Genomic DNA, 20,983 nt, shown 5'->3' with positions numbered 1-20,983 from the left:
TTCTCAGCAATGCAATGATCCACATCTACGCTTAAGGACTCATGATGAAAAATTCTTTTCATACCCAGAGAAAAATTGATTGTGTTTGAATACAGATTGAAGCATAAAAAAGCATGTGTGCTTGTATATGATGACTGGATGTATATTTATGAAATCTAGAAGTTGACACAGAGATAGAGAGTGAAAGACAGACGAAAGAGAGAGACAGAGAGAGAAGGAGACACAGAGAGAAAATAGACAGTGTATCACCTGTCAGATTGGCTAAGATGACAGGAACAAATAATGATGAATGTTGGAGGGGATGTGGGAAAACTGGGACACTGATACATTGTTGGTGGAATTGTGAAAGAATCCAGCCATTCTGGAGAGCAATTTGGAACTATGCCCAAAAAGTTGTCAAACTGTACATACCCTTTGACCCAGCATTGCTGTTATTGGGATTATATCCCAAAGAAATACTAAAGAGCGGAAAGGGACCTGTATGTGCCAAAATGTTTGTGGCAGCTCTTTTTGTTGTAGCTAGAAACTGGAAGATGAATGGATGTCCATCAATTGGAGAATGGTTGGGTAAATTTTGGTATATGAAGGTTATGGAATATTATTGCTCTGTAAGAAATGACCAGCAGGAGGAATACAGAGAGGCTTGGAGAGACTTAAATCAACTGTTGCTGAGTGAAACGAGCAGAACTAGGAGATCACTATACACTTCAACAACAATACTGTATGAGGATGTATTCTGATGGAAGTGGAAATCTTCAACATAAATAAGATCCAACTCACTTCCAGTTGATCAATGATGGACAGAAATAACTACACCCAGAGAAGGAACACTGGGAAGCGAATGTAAATTGTTAGCACTACTGTCTATCTACCCAGGTTACTTATACCTTCGGAAGCTAATAATTAATGTGCAACAAGAAAATGGTATTTATACACACATATTGTATCTAGGTTATATTGTAACACATGTAAAATGTATGGGATTACCTGCCATGGGGGGGGAGGGAGTGGAGGGAGGGAGGGAATAATTTGGAAAAATGAATAAAAAAAAAAAAAGAAAAGAAAATAGACAGTGTATAAGCATGTCAATGGACAAGGCAAGGCTGGAAAATAAAAGATGAAAGGATGGAATGATGGACCATCAATAACTAAATTCAGATGGGAAGAGAGATATCTTATCTAAGAAGACAGATAGAGCTAGGAGAACGGTGTGTTAATTCTTTGACTCCCTCATTAGATTAATTCAGAATTGTTGGGTATCTGGGATTTTAAGTCGCATAATAATTCTTATTGTGCTTCTCAGTTCTGTATTTCTTTCTTTTAACTGTAAACATAGAATTTTAGAGCTGGGGGAACCTTAGAATTTCCTGAGCTAATCCAACTCTTCATTTGGCAATATTGATTTCTATAATGTTCTCAAAGTCACAAAACTAAGTGCTTACAACACCCAGCCAGGATAGGCATTGTCTTTCCCAGAAGTTTTTTCCTTCTCTTTTCTTGGTGATTTGTTGCTGTTCCTCTTTTTTCCCCTCTTCCCCAGTTACTTTTCTAGATTTTCCTCAGTTGGTAATTAAAAAAAAAAAAAAAAAAAAAAAAGTACCAGTAAAGTGCCTTTCCCAGTGTGGGTGGAGTTTGTTTATTTTTGTCACTTTCTGCTGATTAACAGTCCATATCCAAATCTCTCCTCTTTTGAAGCTTATCTGCAGGACCTGTGAGAAATGAAAATACAGTAAACTCACACCTGGATCACAGTATAAGGAATCTAAAGACTTAGGCTATACAGTGTCCCTGGAGGGAACTAGCTTTAACATCAAAGGTCTGGGGTATACAGTGTCCCCTGGAGAGAACCAGACTTAATATCTCCCTTTCTCCCCTTCTCCAAATAGCTTCTTAATAGACACAGAGAAATCCCTGTTTACTAGGGGATAGAGGAATTTCAGTCAAAGAAGCTTCAGCTAGTGAAAGTGGCCCTGAACCTCTTCCCTGTTTACCCAGAAATTGTGTTAATCCCCTTAATTCCTGCAATTTAAACTGTCTCTCCTCCAGTCACTTCTCACCTCTCTGGGATTTGAAAGAATTGTTGAATCAAAGGGAAGGGTAAGGAAGGAGAAAGTGAGAGGTTTAGGGATCAGTCTGGATTGCAACTAGGAAAGATTCCTGAGAGAATCCCATATGGTGCTATATTATAATGACTTTCATTAGCCATTGAATAAACCCATACATTTAGCCTAGAACTGAGTCAAATGCTAATTAAACTAGAATAAAAATGGATGTCTTTGGGCTGCATATTGACTAAAACCACAAATTAACATTATGTAAGTTGTTGAGTGTTTTTATTTATTTTGTTAATCACTTCCCAATTACATTTTAATCTAGTTCTTTTGCAGCAGCCCTGGGGGCAGTGACTTTGACACCTTAGAGATTCACACAGCCAACTATTTTTTAGCATCAAAGGAGGTGGAGTAGAGAGAAGCTAAGTCACTTGCCTGAGGTCACACAGCCTACAGTTGTTAGAGTCCTGACTTCCATTGTAGTATCCTTTCTAAAGCACCATATATCAGTAAAGTGACTCAGAAAAAAATCATGCAATTATTCAAAATAAGTCATCAACATTAATATATATACATGGCTCAGGTAACATAATGAAAAGTGGACTTTGAAGTCAGAGGAACCAAAGGATTCCCTGGATCCTGGATCTATTTCTTACTATTTGTGTCATTTGAAAAAGGCACTTTACTGCTCTGAAGGCAGTAGGTAGCCATTGATTGTATTTTTTTTTTTTTTTTTACCAGAGGACGAAGTGATTAGAACTGTGAATTTAAAAAAAAAAAAAAAAAAAAAAAAAAAGTTTTGTATAGCAGCATGAAAAATGGTGTGGAGGGCTAGGTAGGATTAGGGACTAGTTGGGGCTTGGACGCTATTTCAAATAGTCCGAGGTAGTCCTGATGTTTTGCCATACTTTCATATACTTGCTCATGGATTATGTTTGTCTTAGATTATTTTCTAGCAGTCTATCAACAAGCATTTATAAGGACCTACTATGACAGACACTAAACTAGGCCTAGAAATTCAAGTGAAAAGAATAAAATAATCTTACATTTCATTTTTATAATTATATAAAAATCCTTTTCTTTTTCAAAATTTTTTAGTTTTCAACATGCATCTTATGTTTCAAATTTTTTACCTCTCTCAACTCTTCCCTCCTCTCCTAGGCAACAAATAATCTAATATGGTTCAAACATGTGCAATTCTTCTAGAAATATTTCCATATTTGTCATGCTGAGCAAGAAAAATCAGATCAAAAGAGGAGGGAAAACATAAGAAAGAAAAAAAATCCTAAGGAAACAAATAACAAAAAGGTGAAAATACTTTGACCCACATTCAGTCTCCATAGTTCTCTTTCTGGATGTAGACAATACTTTCTATTCCAAATCTATTGGAATTGCCTTGAATTATTTCATTGTTGAAAAGAGCCAAGTCCATGACAAATGATCATCAATAAACTTCTTGTTGCTAGGTACAATGTTCTCTAGGTTCTACTAATTTTACTTAACACAGGTTCATATAAGTCTTTCCAGGCTTTTCTGAAATCAGCCTATTCATCATTTTTTATAGAACAATAATATGCCATAACATTCATATACCATATTTAACTTATTCAGCCATTCCCAACTGATGGGCATCCACTCACTTTTTAGTTCCTTATCACTAAAAAAAAAAAAAAAAAAAAAAAAAAAAAAAAAAAAAAAAAGGGCTGCTACCAACATTTTTGCACATGCAGTTCATTTTCCCTTTTTCATGATTTCTTTGGGATACAGACCTAGTAGAGATACTGCTGGATCAAAGGGTAAACACAGTTTTATAGAAGGGGTTACATTTCAAAGGGAGACACAAGTACATAAAAATATGTACATGGCATAAATATAAAATGAACAAATTCATATAAATGCAAAATAATGAAATACAAAGTAGAAATTAAAACTTGAAAGCATAGTGCAAGTCATCTAGCCCAATTCCTTATTTTTACAGATAAAGAAGCTGAGGTCAGAAAGTAAATGACTCACCTGTGACACATAGCTAATGAGTAAAAGAGCTTAGATCTATATTTAAGGCATCTGACTTCAAATCAACTTTTATTTGTTCCACTATAGTCTGCTTTTCATTTCCTTTAAATTTTCCATAGTACATAGTACACTGTGTGAAGCATACAGTAGGGGTCCAACAAATACTTGTTGAAAAAAAGAATCATTCTCTAAATTCTTTACTTTTGAACGACCCTGCCTTTCCAAAGTATTCCCCACCTCTTTCAGAATTTGTACTCTTTGCTCCAACCAGACTTTTTTTTTTCACCTAAAATTTCTTTCTGCCTTTGCTTTGCACCTCATGTTTTGTGTTCCTTTCATATGTTAGTCAAAAATATAGAAGAATGCTATACATATTGGAAGGGACAACATAAACAAATACTTAAATGTGCCAGAGAATGGTGACTATTTGGCTAAATTGCAAAATTCTTTTCACTGCAAATAATTATCTCCTATTTTGATTTCTGTGACGGTTTGGATTTTCATTAAAATGGGATTTACCTGATCAGGGCTATCAATCAATTGGGATAATTGAGCACCAACATCTATGAGTATACTTCCTCTCATGATGGTCTTCTAAGCCATTGGACCCAATCTTAAGGTCCTTTGTTGGTCCCTATGTCTGTAGCCATGGGAGAATCCCATCTTTCGCCTATTACCTGCCATACATCATTCCATGAAGGGCCTGAGTCTTTCTCCCTCTTCTATGTCCTTTACATCCTCTTTTACCATCCAGATAGTTGCCTGGCATGGTTATACCTGATTGAGGCAAAACTTTTCTCTGCACAATGTTTTCCCAACTTCCTTGGCTCAGTGCTGAAATTCCTAATTATGGCTCTGATTTTAGTCCTACCTCTGTGAGCCTCAGTTTAGTCATCTGTAAAATTATTGTTTTGAGATAGTTTACCTTTAAAATATATTCTTAAAACAAGTCAACTGCAAAAAGGCTTACTAATTAGAACTTAATTTCAACTTTTCAGAAGCATGGTTTCCATAGCAAGAAACTCTTCTATAAAATCTCCAGCAATGAATAAATGCAAAAGTAGGTGGGGAAGGAGGAAGGAGGAAGGGAAAAACAGAGACAGAGACAGGGAGACAGAGACAGGGAGACAGAGACAGAAGAGAGAGACATACAGACAGACAGAGAGAAAGACAGAGAAATAGAGAAAAACAGGAGAGACAGAGACATACAGAGAGAGACACACATATAGGGAGACACACAGCTACACGAAGAGAAAAGATAAAAAGAGTGAGAATGGGCAGAGATAAGAGATAAAGACAAAGAGAGACAGATTCTTAAAAGGTTAGCTTTAATTCTAGTTTAGGCCAAAGAAAACAAGAGAAACACTTTAACGAGTCTCACTAGGGTTTAGGTTTCACTGATTTGTTTGAATTTTTCATTCTTTAGACAGAAAGAACTTTAAATATTTGTGGAGACGGGGTAGGTTAATGCGAAGAGAAAAAAAAATACAACCAAAAGCAACCAAGAGTTCTATAACATGTCTGGAAATCTGAAATATTTGAGTATCTTTATAAGTCACATGAATCTCATTTGCTATTTGCTCAATTCCTTGTTTTACCCTCTATAGTTAGTCTAAAAAGAGTTGAGCCTATTGCAGGAATTTGAAAACACTAAATTTTGGTCACTACCAGTGATTTCTGGATTTATTATATCGATAGATAGGAGCAAAATGTTTTCTCCTCCCCCCCCCCACTTTCTTTCTCTCTCTCTCTCTTTCTCTCTTTCTCTCTTTCTCTCTCTCTCTCTCTCTCTCTCTCTCTCTCTCTCTCTCTCTCTCTCTCTCTCTCTCTCTCTCTCTCTCTCTCTCTCTCCCCCCCCTCCAATTTCCTTACCACATATGAGGGAATCTTGAGCTGGGATTTCTTCTACTGGGTTTATCTCTGTGTGCCCGTAGGATCTTAAATTTCTTTCATCCCACTTGGGCTCAATTTTCATATATATTAAATTAGGAGACTGATCTTGCAGCTCTAAAATTTTGTGGTTCTATATCTTGGATTTATAAAATTTCTCCCTTGGAATTAGAATTAATTTGTCCCACTAAGTTTGCTTTACCTAGTAAGTGGGGTCAAGGGATGGTTTTGTAGGGAGAGGAGATGGTTGAGGGAAGACCTCTGGACTGAAAGAGACCAGCTGTTTTTTTCTCTCCCAAAGGGAAAAAAATTAGAGGAAATTGGCTTACTTTTTGATTAGATATAGGAAAGAATTTCCTGACCATTAAATACTTTTTAACATTGGAACTTGTGTCTGTGGGAGGCTATGATATTTCCTCATTTTTTTCTTTGGAGGTCCTTGAGAAATTTAAAATAAAGTTCAACTATTTTGAGTGATCTAGGACAGAGAAATGGACTACATGACTTCTTGAAGTCCTTTTTATCCAGACAATATCACAAGACTTCTGGGTAATTTATATAACTCTGCCATAATGTAATATTCATAGTAATACCCATCTCAGTAACTGGGTATAGCTTCAGCTACATTCTTCAAAAAAACAGATGGACCTTGAAATAGAAGGAATAAAAGGGAAAAAGAAGGCTAGGAGGTAAGGGACCTGAGTTCTAATCCTGACCCTGCTAACAATAAGTTTTGTCAATAAGTTATGGGATGAAAAGAATTTTAATGTTCAAACAGGTCAATTCTCCTATTTCATAGTTAAGGAAACAGAGACTAAGAAGTTAGGTTTTTTTCCAAGATCATGTACCCAGTAAGTGGCAAATCCCAGAAGGTATTCGGGAGTCTAGGAGGAAAATCATTGGCTTTCAAAATGGATGATCTGGTTTCAAATACTAGATCTGTCATTTATCAGCTGTATGACTATGGGCAGTAGATCAATCCATTTATAAACAAACATTTATTAAGCACTCACTATTTGTTTGGCAAAATGCTAGGCCATTTAGGGATACAAAGAAAAATTTTAGTTTCTCTGAGTGTCAGTTCTTTTTAAAGTTGAGAACATTGGTATGGTCTGGGGATCCTCTGCCTCTTTCGGGAAGGACCTGAGAGATCAAAACTTTTCATTATAACTCAAAGATGCTTTAATTTCTAATATGTTAAATACTGATAGGTATATTCCATAAAAATTAAAGTTCTCTTGGGAGTCCTCATTTTTTTAAGAATATAAAAAGATTCTAAGACCAAAAATTTTGAAAGCTTCTGATCTGGATATCTAAGGTCCTTTTCACTTGTGAATCTATGACTTGCTGACTCCTAAGTGCAGTCTTCTTTCTACTCTGCCATGACAACTTCAAACTCTACATAGACCTCAGCTTCTTCATCTGTGAAAAGAATGGTTTCTATGATCCCTAAGATTCACTTTATGGTTCTTTAAATACATTTCTCTCTAAAGAAGCAGCAAGGAAACCTAAGAAACTCAAAAACAGTATCACCCAAAACGTTGATCTCTTTGAAGATTAGAAAGATATGGCAGCAACATTCAACATTTATTTAGACACAAGCTCATTTATAAAATGAGAAGGTTGTGAATGAAATCACCACGAAAAACAGCAAAAGGCAATTGCAGAAGATGCTTCTGCATGGTATCCTAGTGCCACAGACTCAGAAACTTAGTAGTTGAGTCTTACAACTTCAACTAAAAATGATAGTCCTATAGTCATTGTTCCTGGGGTGGGTTGTTCAAGACCAAATGGATCTGAAAAGTAATAATAATTGTGACTAACTAACAGTATTATCCCAGTAACAACAGAATGAAGTTATTTACTTTAGAAACAATGAGGCTATAAATTTGGGTTAGGGTTTCATGGATGGGGTTTTGGTGGCAACATTGCTAATCATTACTTTTTTCCCCTTTTAGTCTTGACACAGACAAATATGATGAGTGTCTAAGATGGAAACTTCCACCTCAACCACTGCTGCTGAGAAGAAAGAAGCCAAAAGTACAATTCTGGAGGGGAATGGTTTTACCAACACAGGAAAGAAAGCCTCTCCTTTAACTGTGGCAGCGGCAGCAGCGGCAGCAGCATCGACTGCCCAAGGAGGTACTTTATCCTTTGCACACTTTGAGAGCAGCAGGGGTGTTTTTCATTAGCCTGTTAGAATTTAATTAGAATGGTGGCAGATGTCATCAGGCCAGCATGCTGATTTTATTGAGAGAAAGAGAGGAGGAGGGCTCTGCTCTGGGGATTCCCAAGCACCCTGACTGACAGTCTGAGAATTTTCCCTCTTCATAGGAGGCCATCTGTGATCTAAGAGAATTGGGCTATTCCAAACTCCCAGTGGGGCTCTGGGACATCAGAAGGTTGTGAGGGTGGAGGGCTGGGTGTGACACTCAGAGTTCAGTTTGCTCCTGAGATGTTTTTAGGGATATCTGTGTTTCTGTGCTTGCTGGCCAGCCCTTGACTGTTTTGGAAAGTAATTGTCTCTTAGTTCTCCAGGCTGTAATGAAAGGGTCAGGTATGGGATTCAGTACCCTTAGGTGAATTTCAGGCCAAGCTAATTATAACAGAAGGTCTATAAGAACCGCAGCCTCTTACTTTACTGCCTAAAAGAGAAATACTCTATGGTTTCCACTTGTCGGTGCCAATATCCCTTTGGGAAAGTTTGGCGGCAGTTTGGAGACCTCCCCTTGTTTCTGGGTAAGTCCATCTGGAAGCCACAAAACTATTTCTGTTCTGTCAGGAATGGAAAGACCTAGATTGCTTCCACTCTCCCATTCATTTTGTCACTCTGAGACAGAAGAGATGCATTAAGAAGATTGCTTTAAAATGACTAAATAGCGGTCATGTGATTTAAGTTGCATGCCTTAAAGTAAAGTAGTCCTAGGCAAGTATTCCCTTCCCTCATCCATTGCCTCCCCTACTTCCTGACACTTTGCTTGAAGAACAGTAAGTTGAACTTGGTGAGTTGGGGGATTTGTGTGTAGGGAAAACCTTCAGAGGCTCTCATTTGTGATAGCTTTCTTGTTGGAATACATGCAAACATGTATATGTATATATGTATATTTATGTGTATATATTATATATAAACAAACAAATTAATGTGTTTATATGTGTGTACATATATATTTATATTTATTTACTTATTAGAATGAGCAGGAGAAAAGAGGCTACTACAATTATAGAAAGTCAGCCTTGGAGACAGGAAAACCTGATGTGTCGCTGACACATATTATCTGTATGATCCTGAGTAAGCTATTTAACCTCTTGGTGCTCCTGAAAGCTCTTTGACTGTAAGTAAAGTTACAGATCCACTTTCTTTCTTTTCTTTCAAAACAAAAGGGAAAAGAAGGGCTAAGATAAATGTCTCATGCCAATAAGTGATAGCTGTAACTGACTCAAGACAGGGGGATATAAGTTAAAAATTTCAAAACTGGAGAGAAAAACTTCTCAAAGGATCCTCTCAAAACAATTCTCTCCCTTGCCTGAAATGCCCCTTCATGCATCATAACATGGGGATTCTTAAAATTCGTGTCTTCATGGCTTACGTATTCTTGCATCCCCTTTGTGACCCGGAACAGATTTATTTAGGTTATACAAGATATGTGCTATAGATGATAAAGACCTCCTATAGTGCAAGAGTTCTCCAGAAATAGGATAAAGGCAATGAAAAGATGATATTTTCCTCTTTGACATTGTCCATTGGTGGTCCTTACTTGTGTCTAACTCTGGATTTGGGTATTTCTGATAAGATTGAGCCCTGTTTAAGTGGCAGATCAAAGTACATATGAGATCTTTGGGCTGGATTCAGGTTAACTAAGGAAAAGACTTTTTGTGTATGTGAAGCAATTGGGGTTAAATGATTTGCCAGGGTCACACAGCTGGGAAGTATTAAGTGTCTGGGGCTGAATTTGAACTCAGATCCTTCTGACTACAGGACTGGTGCTCTATCTAGCTCTGTGCTATCTAGCTGTCCCAAGCAAAAGCCTTTTAAAGGAGAAGGAAAGAAAGGATTTTTGGTACTAGATACTGTATTGTCACCATAGCCATGTAGAATATGGACCAAGTGTGGAATGGAAAATAGAAAATATGTAGGAGTTCTTTGAATTAAATCATTGACCAGGAGAGAGATTTGTTTTCCTCTCTTTCTGGAAATCCAGTTTATGCTCTTATATCTTGGCTGACAGTGGTTCAAAGAATGATTATACACTAGAATATTGATACATGTAATAAAAATTTTACTTAGTGCTTCTTGTATGCTAGGTATTATATAGTCCTGACCCTGTGGAAACTGTAGTCTAATGAGAAACCTTTAAATTACACATACTTCATATACATATAAGTGTACATATATAGATACCTATATCTATGCACATACATCTATGTCTACATCTATATATGTGTAGTTGGATAGATATGTATGTACCTGTAGCTGCATGTGTCATTGCAGTTATACAAGTGTCATTGCAGTTGTACAAAATGCTATTTAGAAGTCAGAGGAAATGTCTCTTGTAGGTTTCTAGAGGTGATCCAGAAAGACTTCAGGGCAACATTTTTCTCAGTGACATAGAGGAGGGTATAGAAGCTGAACTTCTCAAGTTTGGAGAGATAAGAACTCTTATCTTTATTTTTCTGATAGGGATCAGAAAAAAAGAGAAACTAATATGAATAGATACTGAATGACAGGTTCAAAAAGATCATAGAATACTATATTTAATTAAGTGCTATGAAACTTAACAGGGACAAATGCAAAATTCCATGGTGATCTTACATTCAGTAGATTAGCTTCAAATATATAGAATGTGAACAAATATATAAAATGTGAAGGAAATATGACAATATAGTAATTAGTAGGGAGAAGGTCTAGGAACTTTTGTAGAATGGACTACAAGCTCAAGTTAGAGTTAATGTTGTCACTCTAACAGCCACGAAAGATAATGTAATACTAGTCAGCTCTGAGAGAGGCATAGTGTTCAGAACAAAGGAAATAATAATTCTGCTGAATTCTATCCTGGGAAGATGCAAGAATATAGACAAGCTGAAGTGTATCTAAAAGAGGACAACTAGGAAGGTGAGAGCTCTTGAGAACTTGGTATTTGATTATTAATTGAAGGAATTGTGAATGTTTAGCTTAGAGAAGAATAGACTTGGGGGGGGGGAGGGAGGGAGAATCTGATGTCTGCCTTCAAGAATTAGATGATTTGTTAAGGAGAGAAAGGATTCGATTTGTTTTCTGTTTGGCTCTGCTTGGGTAAGAAATGGGGGCAGGAAGCAAAAGTTGAAGAGAAGCAGATTCGGATTCCATTTTAGGAAATGTTTCTAACAATGAAAGTTGACTCCAAATAGACCCCAAATAGGTTGGACTCTCTTGGGATGTTGGGAGATTCTCCCTTCCTGTTGATCTTCAAGGAGAGGTTGGATGACCACTTGTCATGGATGTTTTAAGGAAGTTACCAGTTTGAGGATTCATTGATTAAATAGCCTTTGAGGTTCCTTCTCATTCTGTGATGCTGTGATAATCAAGAGGTAGTGATTGAGCTAGATTATGAAAGAAAAATAAGATTTTGATCCACAAAGATGCAGCAAGGACTGGATGAGACCTTTTGAGCAAAGGCAGGGAAGTAGAGAGATGCCAGGTGTGTTTGAGAAATAGTGAGTAGATTAGTTTGGTTGAAGCATAGATTTCGGACATTTCTGAACAAGATACAGTAATTACTACTCTCTCTACAATAGTGTGGATAATGTTTGCCTGGAGGCAAAGACTTGGACCAGTCAATTTCCATGATTTCGACGTTAACATTTTAGTGTCCCTTTGGTCCAATTTTTCTATGATTCACAAGTCTTCTGATTTCTGCAGTGTAACAGTTGATTTCTTCAAAGTGTATGACATTGTCTTCCACATTTGCATCAAGCTGTCTGCTTTAGAATGAATGATTTACAAGCCTAAGATTTCTTGTCTTATTATCAACGAGTCTGAAAGTCGGAAAGGGAGTGTTTGAAGATGTCAGGAGAGGTGTGATGAAAGTATTATGTAATGAGATATAAAGAGCAAATTCTACAATTCAGGCAGGAGAAATGTGTTAATAAACTTCTTTAAAATACTCAGAGGTATAGTAAACACTACAACCAGGATAGACCTTTTGCGTAGGTATTTTCTACATGATGGCATGCTTTAAAGGAACATCAGTCCAGGTCATCCCGTCCCCACAAACTTCTTCCACTGTCTGTTATTGAGCCTGACATTCAACTATTCTTTCCTTTTTTTCCTTTCTGTATTCCCCTATTAAATTGAAAATACCCCCTATGTGGGGTGGATTTTATGAGGGATTAGTTGAAAATTTAGTGTGATCCTTTGCGTGAGGGTTCAATGTATTGCAAAGATGACCATGTAGTTCATCCACTAGTTGGGATGCCCATATAGGATTGATCTAATTAATACAAAGAAGAAAAGCAGATGACTTGGAGAAGGGGTGCTCTCTATGATGGGTTCTTGTTACAGTCACAGATTCTGCCTTTATTAACTCAAAGGAACAAAAGATTCTTAGATCCTTGCCAGACATTATTTTCCTACATATAGGTTTCAGCTTTGAAACACAAAATCTAAGCAATTCTCTTCTCTTAAAATCTAGTAACATTTTCAAATAGAGTGCTTCTTAAAATATACCGTGTTTCCCTGATAATAAGACACTGTCTTATTATTTTTTTGGGACTAAAAAACACCAGAGGGCTTATTTTCAGGGGAGGGCTTATTTTATCCTCCATCATGCCCCTTTTATCCTCCATCATGCCCATTTTAGCCTCCATCATGCCCCTTTTATCCTCCATCATGCCCATTTTAGCCTCCATCATGCCCCTTTTAGCCTCCATCATGCCCCCTGAGTGCTTATTTTATTCTCCATCGCTTACTGAACTTACCGAGTTTTTAGATGGTCCTGTCTCAGCTCTACTCCGCGGCGCTGCTCTCAGTAGCGCCAGCAAGCAAATCACCAGGGAAGAAGAGGATGACGCGCTCACTGCTGCAGCTCTGATTGGATGCAGCTCGGAGCGCGACATGCGTTTCACCCGGGAGGGGAGGGCGGCGCTGCTTACTGAAGGTACCGCTACGCAGCATATAGCGCAGGGGATCACCATGATGACCGTTTTCATAGTAAGTTCGATAGGGCTTATTTTCGGGGGAGGGCTTATTTTAGCGGAATATTAAAGAGTATGTGGGTGTCTTATTTTCAGGATAGGTCTTATTATCGGGGAAACACGGTAGTAACACTTCCTTGTATTTTTAAAATGGCTTTACATTTATAATCTGTTTAGATCCTCACAATGTCACGGTGAAGCAAGTTAAAGAGTCTAATTGACAAATGCAGATGAGGAAACTGAGGTACAATGATTAAGGTTAAGAGACTTACCTAAGGTTTCATAGCCTATCAGATAGTACCTGTGCTAAGAGTAGAACCTAATTTTCCCACGCCTTGGCTTACTCCACCTGATCATTAATGTTTCCAACATATTTGAAAGTGCCAAACACACCAGAGTTCATTTTCTCTGGTAATGAAAGTAAATATTGAAAGAATAAAGTGCTATTGAGTTTAGAACTTAAAACATACATGCACATACACACACACACATACACACACACACATATCCTAAAGTGTCTATTAAAAGTAACTCCTAAAAAGAAAGCTGGACAAAGTCAATGGTAAGTATTTCCCCAGGCCTCCTCAGCTGCTGGTCCAACACTCTGGATTCCATAAATCCTTAAAAACACATTTTGACCCAAGGTTCTTTCCCCCCTTTAATTTTAAAAATTGTGTAATTTTAAAGGCAATTTGATTCAGATGTTTCCCATTCGTTCATATAGAAACCATCCAAATGCTGTCGTGCTTTCACCCTGGAAAAGGGTTTCTTCTTGCCAAAGAGATTTTGGAAACTCTTTTTTATTGAATTCTGTGTCCCTCAGCTGGGAAAGGGAGAATTAGCTATTCCAAACTCCCAGGGTTAGGGATGATTCAAAACACTAAGTCTGTGAATTGGGGATGGAATCTTGACAAAATGAAGACTGCATTCTCTGTTTTCTGTGAATAAGACTCCCAGCGGAGAGATGGGACTTTAAATCCCAACCTCAAATGAAATTTCAGAAAGCACACCCTACAGATCTCAGCTACGCCCTCCCATGAGGATGGTTGATGGGGAGAAATATTCTCCTTGGTCCCCAGATCCAGAAGATGCTGATCAGGTGGTAGCTAAGTCTGTGAGCTTGAAAATTGTTAGGGTTACACGCTGGAACAGAATTGTTTACATTGGGCAGTTGGTGGTAAGGTACAAGCTGAAGTTATTTTAGTATCTGTGGGTCTGCTATATGGCAGGATTAGTTGCATGGGAAATTGCTTCAGTTTGAGTCAAGAAGTGAGTCTGTTATTTGTACTTAGAACTCAAATGAATCTGATGCTATTCTCATAATGGCCTGTGCTTATTGATCCAAGTACATCATTTATTTGTCAGTGTGGAAATTGCCTGGTGAGATGATGACAATGGGTTGCTGTTGATGCCAAAGTATGTACAAATTCCCAGCTCTGTAAGTTGTCCCACCAGGGTTTTTAAAACTTGCTGTGCTATTTGCTTTTCCCTGAATAGTCCTAGATTCCAAGCCTTTCCTTAGTGTTTTCTGCTAGAGCTATACATTTCTTTCTTTCTTTCTTTCTTTTTTTCTTTTTTTTTTTTTTTGTAAATACACTTTATTTCAGGTTTTATTAGGTTGGATGGAAACTATTCTTGGAATCACTTTTCTCCCTTAAGATTTTTTTTAAATCTTGCTTTGGCAAATGACCAATTCCTGTTATACATCTTGATAGGATTGGAGCTGTTGCTTCAAAAAGGTCTCATCTATCCACAGAAAATTGTATCAGTGACTACAATCCCAAAGGGAGTGCCTTGGTTTGAAATTATATAAAAGCTCTTGTGTCTGGGTTGATTGGAAATTTTAAAATGATTATTGCCTAGCTTATCAAATCTCCTTCTGGTCTTCATGTTACTTCATGTTACTTCCCTCAGGACTTCTACTAACTTTTCTGGCTAGACTCATCTCTCTAAGGTTTCTCATGCCTTTCCCCCCCATATCCTGGAATACCTCTCCTTTCCAATCCAAACGATACCTATCCTTCAAAATCCAGTCCAAGTTTTATTTTTCTCCTGAAATTTCTTACCTCTCTAGCCTTCCAGAAGTGTTTGAGGATAAAAGCAGATATTTGTAAAGTGCTTTGCAAACTTTAAAGCTATGTATAAAAAACTAGCTATTATTAGTTTTTCTTTTCTCCATGATAAAGTGATCCCTAGATACCCTGTTTTCTAATTCTCTCACCATGCTGGCCACCTTCCTCTACAGTCATTTAAATACTTTTTTTTTGGTGATAGATTGAGAATATGGAAATGATTGCAAAATATGAGAATCTCAAACACTTAAGATGCCAATAACTTTAAAAGTCTAAGGAAAATAATGACTTTCAGAGAGCCACTATTAACAAACTTCATTCAGGTAGAATAATGTCTCATTCATATAGATGAAAAAACTGAAGCTAGGACAGGTGAAGTTACTTTGCCCAAATCCAAATAGCTTATTATTAGCAAACAGTCTAAAACCTAGGTAGCTTGACTCCTAGACCATTGCTTTTACTAGTTCCCCCATGGTAACTGCCCATGGTGACGAGAACTGGTGTGCTCCCCTACATTAACACCCCTCCCAGCCCAAACACCATCTTCCCAAATTGATGGTGTTTATGTTGGGAACATTTTTTCTGACGTCTGGCTCTGTCAAAACTAATTTTAGCATTTCTAAAGCTTGGTAAAAATACAGCCTCATTACTTTGATGTCAGAACATAGTTTACTATTAGTATATTCTGGGGTTTATCATTTTAGTCATGTTTAACACGGCTACACCAGGCATGCACTATTAAATCTGGCTTATTTTACATTCCTGTCCGGAATTATTTATTTGTAACAATTTCCTCTCTATCAAAAGACACAGCTAATGCTGCGTTTTAATGTGTTATTTACACACAAAATAACCTATTTACAACTCAGTATGCGCCGGAGGGAGAATAGATGGGGCCCAGCTCCCTCCGTTCTGTTATATCGGAGTTTAACAATCTGGATTGCTAATAGAACCATTTATCATGGGGTGGTAATTTATTTTTTGTTAGTGGCCCAGGTCTCACTGCCTCTGATCTATGGAAATACTTTGTATATAATGAAGTCAAACAAGTCACTTGGCGTGAACGCGGGAAGTCCTGAGGTAGGCCAAGAGGAATTCTAAGGCTAGAGCATCTTTTCTACATAAATGGGTGGCCTTTATGAAAGGGACTAAACTTCACAGTTCTGGGATGTCCTGTCAGGGTCAAGAGTCAGTGCCAAGGGACTACTTTGGACAGAGGCAATAGAAAATCCATGAGACTTAGGTTAAAGCTTGATTTAGTTCAGCATTTCCTTGGGAGGCAGACACTAAGAGATACAAATGGGACAAGGGATAACAGGGGATAAGGCTCAGTGAATCCTGGTTACTCCTACCATAATTCATTTTGGTCAAGACCTTGCTAGTTCTTTTGAAGTGTTGGAGGATATGGAGAATTAGCCAATCAAGAAATGCTTACTATATATAAAAAAGGAAAGATGGGGAAAGGGTGAGATGGATGATCAGAAAAAATTTAATAGATGAGATAGGGTTTGACATAAGGGTCATAGGATCATAAATTTAGAGCTGAAAGATACACAAGGGGCTTCTAATTTTGCCAAGGAAAAAATGAGGCCTAGAATTGTTAAGCAGTTGGCCAAAGCCTCCCATTGAGGAATTGACTTTGAAGTTTGGCTAGGAGGGCAGAGAGCACCAGAGAGGAGAGAAATCATGGGAGCCAAGGAACAGAGGCACTTAGGTAAGACACTTAACTTCAGTTTCCTCATCTGTCAAATGCAGAATTTGGAATAGATGGTGTCTGAGTTTCTTTCTAATCTTAAGTCTATAGTGTTTGAATTTTCTTGCAGGAGGGTGATCCCTGGATGTCTCTGTTAACAGCAGGATGCTTTTCAGTTTCTAACATTCATTTTGTACCTGCTATATGCAAAGGGGAAGCATTTTAATAAAGTGTAGTCTTTGTCCTCTAAGAGAATATAGTTTGGAAGTATAAAAGAATGTATGTAAAGATAAGTATGATGACTTTGTAAAAACCATATAAGTGAATCAGTGAAGCACAGATAAATATATACTAGGTGAGATACTGGAAGAGAAAGTTCATTACTGACCCTCTCTAGGGGATTAGGTAAGACTTAGGAGAACAAGGCAGGTGGATCAGCTTTTAAAACATATATGTAGGAATTCAATACATAAAAAGATTTAGGATATTCCAGGCTTAGAAAACAATGAAAACAAAGGAGTGGAGGTTTCAAAGTTCGGGTCAGCTTTAGAGGAGAGACTATTCCAATTGGCTAGAGCACAGAATGTGTGGAAGGAACTGATGTGAAATCAAGATGGAAAGGTCATGTGGTGACATATGGAATAAGACCTTGAATGCCAGGTGAAAACATTTGAATTTTACTAAGTAAGCCGTTTGTGAGCAGAGAAGTGATACTATCAGATCTGTATATGTATGAGATGTCAATCCTCCTTATTTCCAGTCTCTTCCCTCTGAGATATCTTCAATTTATCTTGTGTGTTTAGGTTGTTTGTATGTTGGACTGTGAGCTCCCTGAGAGCAGGAGGGATTTTTTTTTGCTTGTTTGCTTTATTTTGTTTTTCTTGGGATCTCCAGAGTTCAGCACAATACCTAATAGAAACTTAACAAATGCTTATTGATTTGATTTGATTTGATTTGGCTTGGGGGCAGGGAAAGGGAAAGGTTAGGACCTGGTTCCACCAGTATCTGTAGAAGAAATCATTGGAAAGAAATCTCTAAGAATTAGGTCCTAGCACTCATACTGTTTGGGTTCTCTGCTTCCCTGCCTTGCTTATTTTCCTGTCTGGTTTATTGGGATTTTCTCCCACTATAGCAATACAACAGCTTAGGGGAAGTTTGCCTTTTTCTCCTGGGTGGTATGGCCATGATTGGGACAGGAAGGAGAGAGAGTTGCCAAAATGGCTTGTGGGAAGGGATTTTTATCTTGGGAATGAAGCAGTTGGCTCTTGGAGCTCTGCATTAATCAGACATAACTGGGGTTTTTGCCACTGCTTACTATAGGTGCAGAATTTCTCAAACTCTGTATTTATGAGTAATCTGGAACTTTGAAACCACAAGAGGCAGCTAAACCTCCTAGATCAGATGAGGGATTCATTTGCAATGCCTAACTTTTTTTTTTCTTATTTTGGGGAAAATTTATGTATTATCTTGTCTTGAAGAAAAGGAATGATCCGGAATGGGAGTTCTTAACCTTTTTCGTGGCTGGGATCGCTTTGGTACTCTGATGAAGCCTATGAACCCCATTTCAAAATAGTTTTTAAAATAACATGTAGGATCAGAAAAAAAATTATTATATTGAAATAATTTTTTCTCATTCAAGTTCATAGTCCTTTGCCCTTGTAATCTTTCCATACATCCTTTGAAAATCTGATTTAGAAGAGGACCTCTTAAGTCCTTTGAGTGACCAGGAGGATCCATGATCTGACCTTACACCTATGGGCTGCTGAGAGCATTGAATCTACAGTTGGAATATCTGCAGTACAATCCTGGTTTATCTACTTAACGTTGGGTAAATTCCCTTGATCTCTAGCCAATCTTTCTGCTCTGAACCTTGGTTTCTTCATCTGTTTTAAAAAGTTGAATTTGACTTTGATCTGTATGGTCCCTTTCAGCTCTACATTCCATGATCCTAAGGTGGTATCATCTATGGGTAAACTCACTGTACTTCAAAATGTCTCCTTCACTCAGGGGCCTATCATGCTACCATTTGGCAATAAAGTATTTTTTTTAAGCACAGCCTCTCAAGGTTCCTTCCTTAAAAATGCAGATACTTTAGAAAGGAAGGACATACTAAAAAGATGGGCAAGAACCCCTAAAAGAGAGATGGAAAGGACCAAAGATAAACAGTCAGTTTTACAACTTTGTCAAAAGCTGGCCCCAGAAATACCTTTGTGCCTACCTGTGTCTCAAGACTCCCTGCTTCTGCTTGGGAAGGCATGGTCTTTCACTGACTAGCCTTGTGTACAATTTGACAGAGATGAGGGCAGTGTGGAACACTGGAGTGAATCCCCTTATCTCTAGTGATGGTGGGCAAATTATTCACTCCCCAGGCATTTATTAAGTACCTTCTATGTCTCAGGTTTGCAGCTAGGTGGCTCCTTGAATAGAGCGTTAGGGCTGGATGGAGACTCATCTTTCTGAGTTCAAATTTGACCTCAGACACCTACTAGTTGTGTGACCCTGGGCAAGTCATTTAACCCTATTTCCCTTGTATTCCTCTTCTATAAAATGAGCTGGAGAAGGAAATGGCAAACCACTCCAGGGTCTTTGCCAAAAAGAACCCCAAATGGGGTTATGAAAAGTCAAACATGACTGAGTAATAATAACAACAATGTCCCATGCACTGTTCTAATTAATGGGGATACAAGTGGGCCTTTAACTGAGACTTAAAGAAAACTTGGGTGAGGGGTGAGGGGTAAGAGTGAAGGAGGCATAGATGAGGGAAACAAAGTTCCTGGCATGGAGACCAGGCAACGACAGTGCTTGAAATCTAAAAATGGGGTGTCTTGTTTGAGGAGAAACAGAGAATGCAGTATCATTAGATTACAGAATAAATAAATGGAAAATATTTTCCTAGATTTTATTTTTCTTATCTGCAAATGTGAGCATTGAACCAGTTGAGCTTTAAGGTCCCTCTAGTCTAAAAGTTACTGCCACACTCCACTCATGTGTATGCTCCAAAAAGCTTGAAATTTTTCAGCTATGTGCCCAAGACCTCCAGGAAGTGAATGTGACATCAATTTGCGTCTCAGGATAGCCAGACAATAGCTGGGCCTCCCAGCAAACCACAATAGTACAGAAAATACTCAGCTGGCCAGACCCATTCTTTTTCTGTTCCATTCTTTTGATTTGACTATATAAGGACAGGACTTTTGTGTTCTTGCTTCTTAGCAGGTGGACCAAGCCAAACCCGTTCTGATTCTTGCTTTCCCAGAAACCTTTGCAGGCCACCCATCCTTTGGAAAATCGAAAAGGGAGTGTCAGTACTTATTTGAAGAGGATCAGGAACTGGGACTCCCTTCTTCCTTGCCCCTAAAAATTCAAACCAGGCAATTCTGTAGGTTCCAGAAGGCTCCTAAAAATAGTAAAGTAGAAGGCCATTACTGAAAAAGCAAATTGTTACATTAAGGGAAGCAAGTTCTGGAGGCAAATTGTGTAAATCACTTTAAAAGGGAACAAGTCTCCAGTAACATCTAGTCTTTTATCACATAGATTAAGCCTTTTTTGACACTAAATAATTGATTGGATCCGGCTGAATGCTTTGCAGCTGCATCTGGCCAAAACACTGGGACTTCTCTCCAGGTCAGGCAGGTGGCAGGGGGGAAATGGCCTTGAATGCCAATGCCTTAACCCAAGCCTCAGGCTCAGCCCCTAAAGAGTAGGATTTAGGGTATCAGAGCAACCAAGGATGAATTCTGAGAGCCCCCTCCTACAAAGAATTCAGTTTTCTGGTCAGTAGAAATCTCCTTTTTGTTTTGACATTTTTTTTTAATTCAAGAAGTTCCACACCCCCAACCCTTAGCTTTCACTACTCTGTTGATTTTTTAAGGGTAAAGCTATAAGCATGAAGGGCATTGTCAAAATAGTGAGGGATGAAAGGAAAAATAGGAAATTATTCATCACCATCATTATGGTGGTCCAGTGGAAAGAATGGTAACTTTGGAGTCAGGACCTGAATTCAGATTCTTGGTTCTGCCACTTTTCTACCTCTATGACTTTGACTTAATCATTTTGAACCTGAGTGTCTGCATCTGTAAAATAAGAAGGTTGGATTA

General features: G+C 38.0%; 1 protein-coding gene across 8 annotated transcripts in view; it reads left to right on the top strand.

Annotated features, from left to right (window-relative positions):
• Nucleotides 1-20,983, top strand: part of GLI2 (GLI family zinc finger 2) — a 401,511-nt gene that overhangs the window by 95,876 nt on the left and 284,652 nt on the right. For 6 of the 8 annotated variants that reach the window (XM_074301788.1, XM_074301782.1, XM_074301783.1 and 3 more), the window contains one exon: nt 7,913-8,096. In XM_074301788.1, coding sequence (XP_074157889.1) covers nt 7,946-8,096 — 151 coding nt within the window. In that variant the 5' untranslated portion in view covers nt 7,913-7,945. Of the gene's footprint in view, nt 1-7,912; nt 8,097-20,983 lie in introns of those variants that run through there. The other 2 variants (XM_074301795.1, XM_074301789.1) reach the window with 2 other exon arrangements.

This window comes from Sminthopsis crassicaudata, chromosome 3, assembly GCF_048593235.1.
Source record: "Sminthopsis crassicaudata isolate SCR6 chromosome 3, ASM4859323v1, whole genome shotgun sequence".
In the NCBI taxonomy this organism is placed as follows: Eukaryota; Metazoa; Chordata; class Mammalia; order Dasyuromorphia; family Dasyuridae; genus Sminthopsis; species Sminthopsis crassicaudata.
This window is presented reverse-complemented; position numbering and strand designations above follow the sequence as displayed.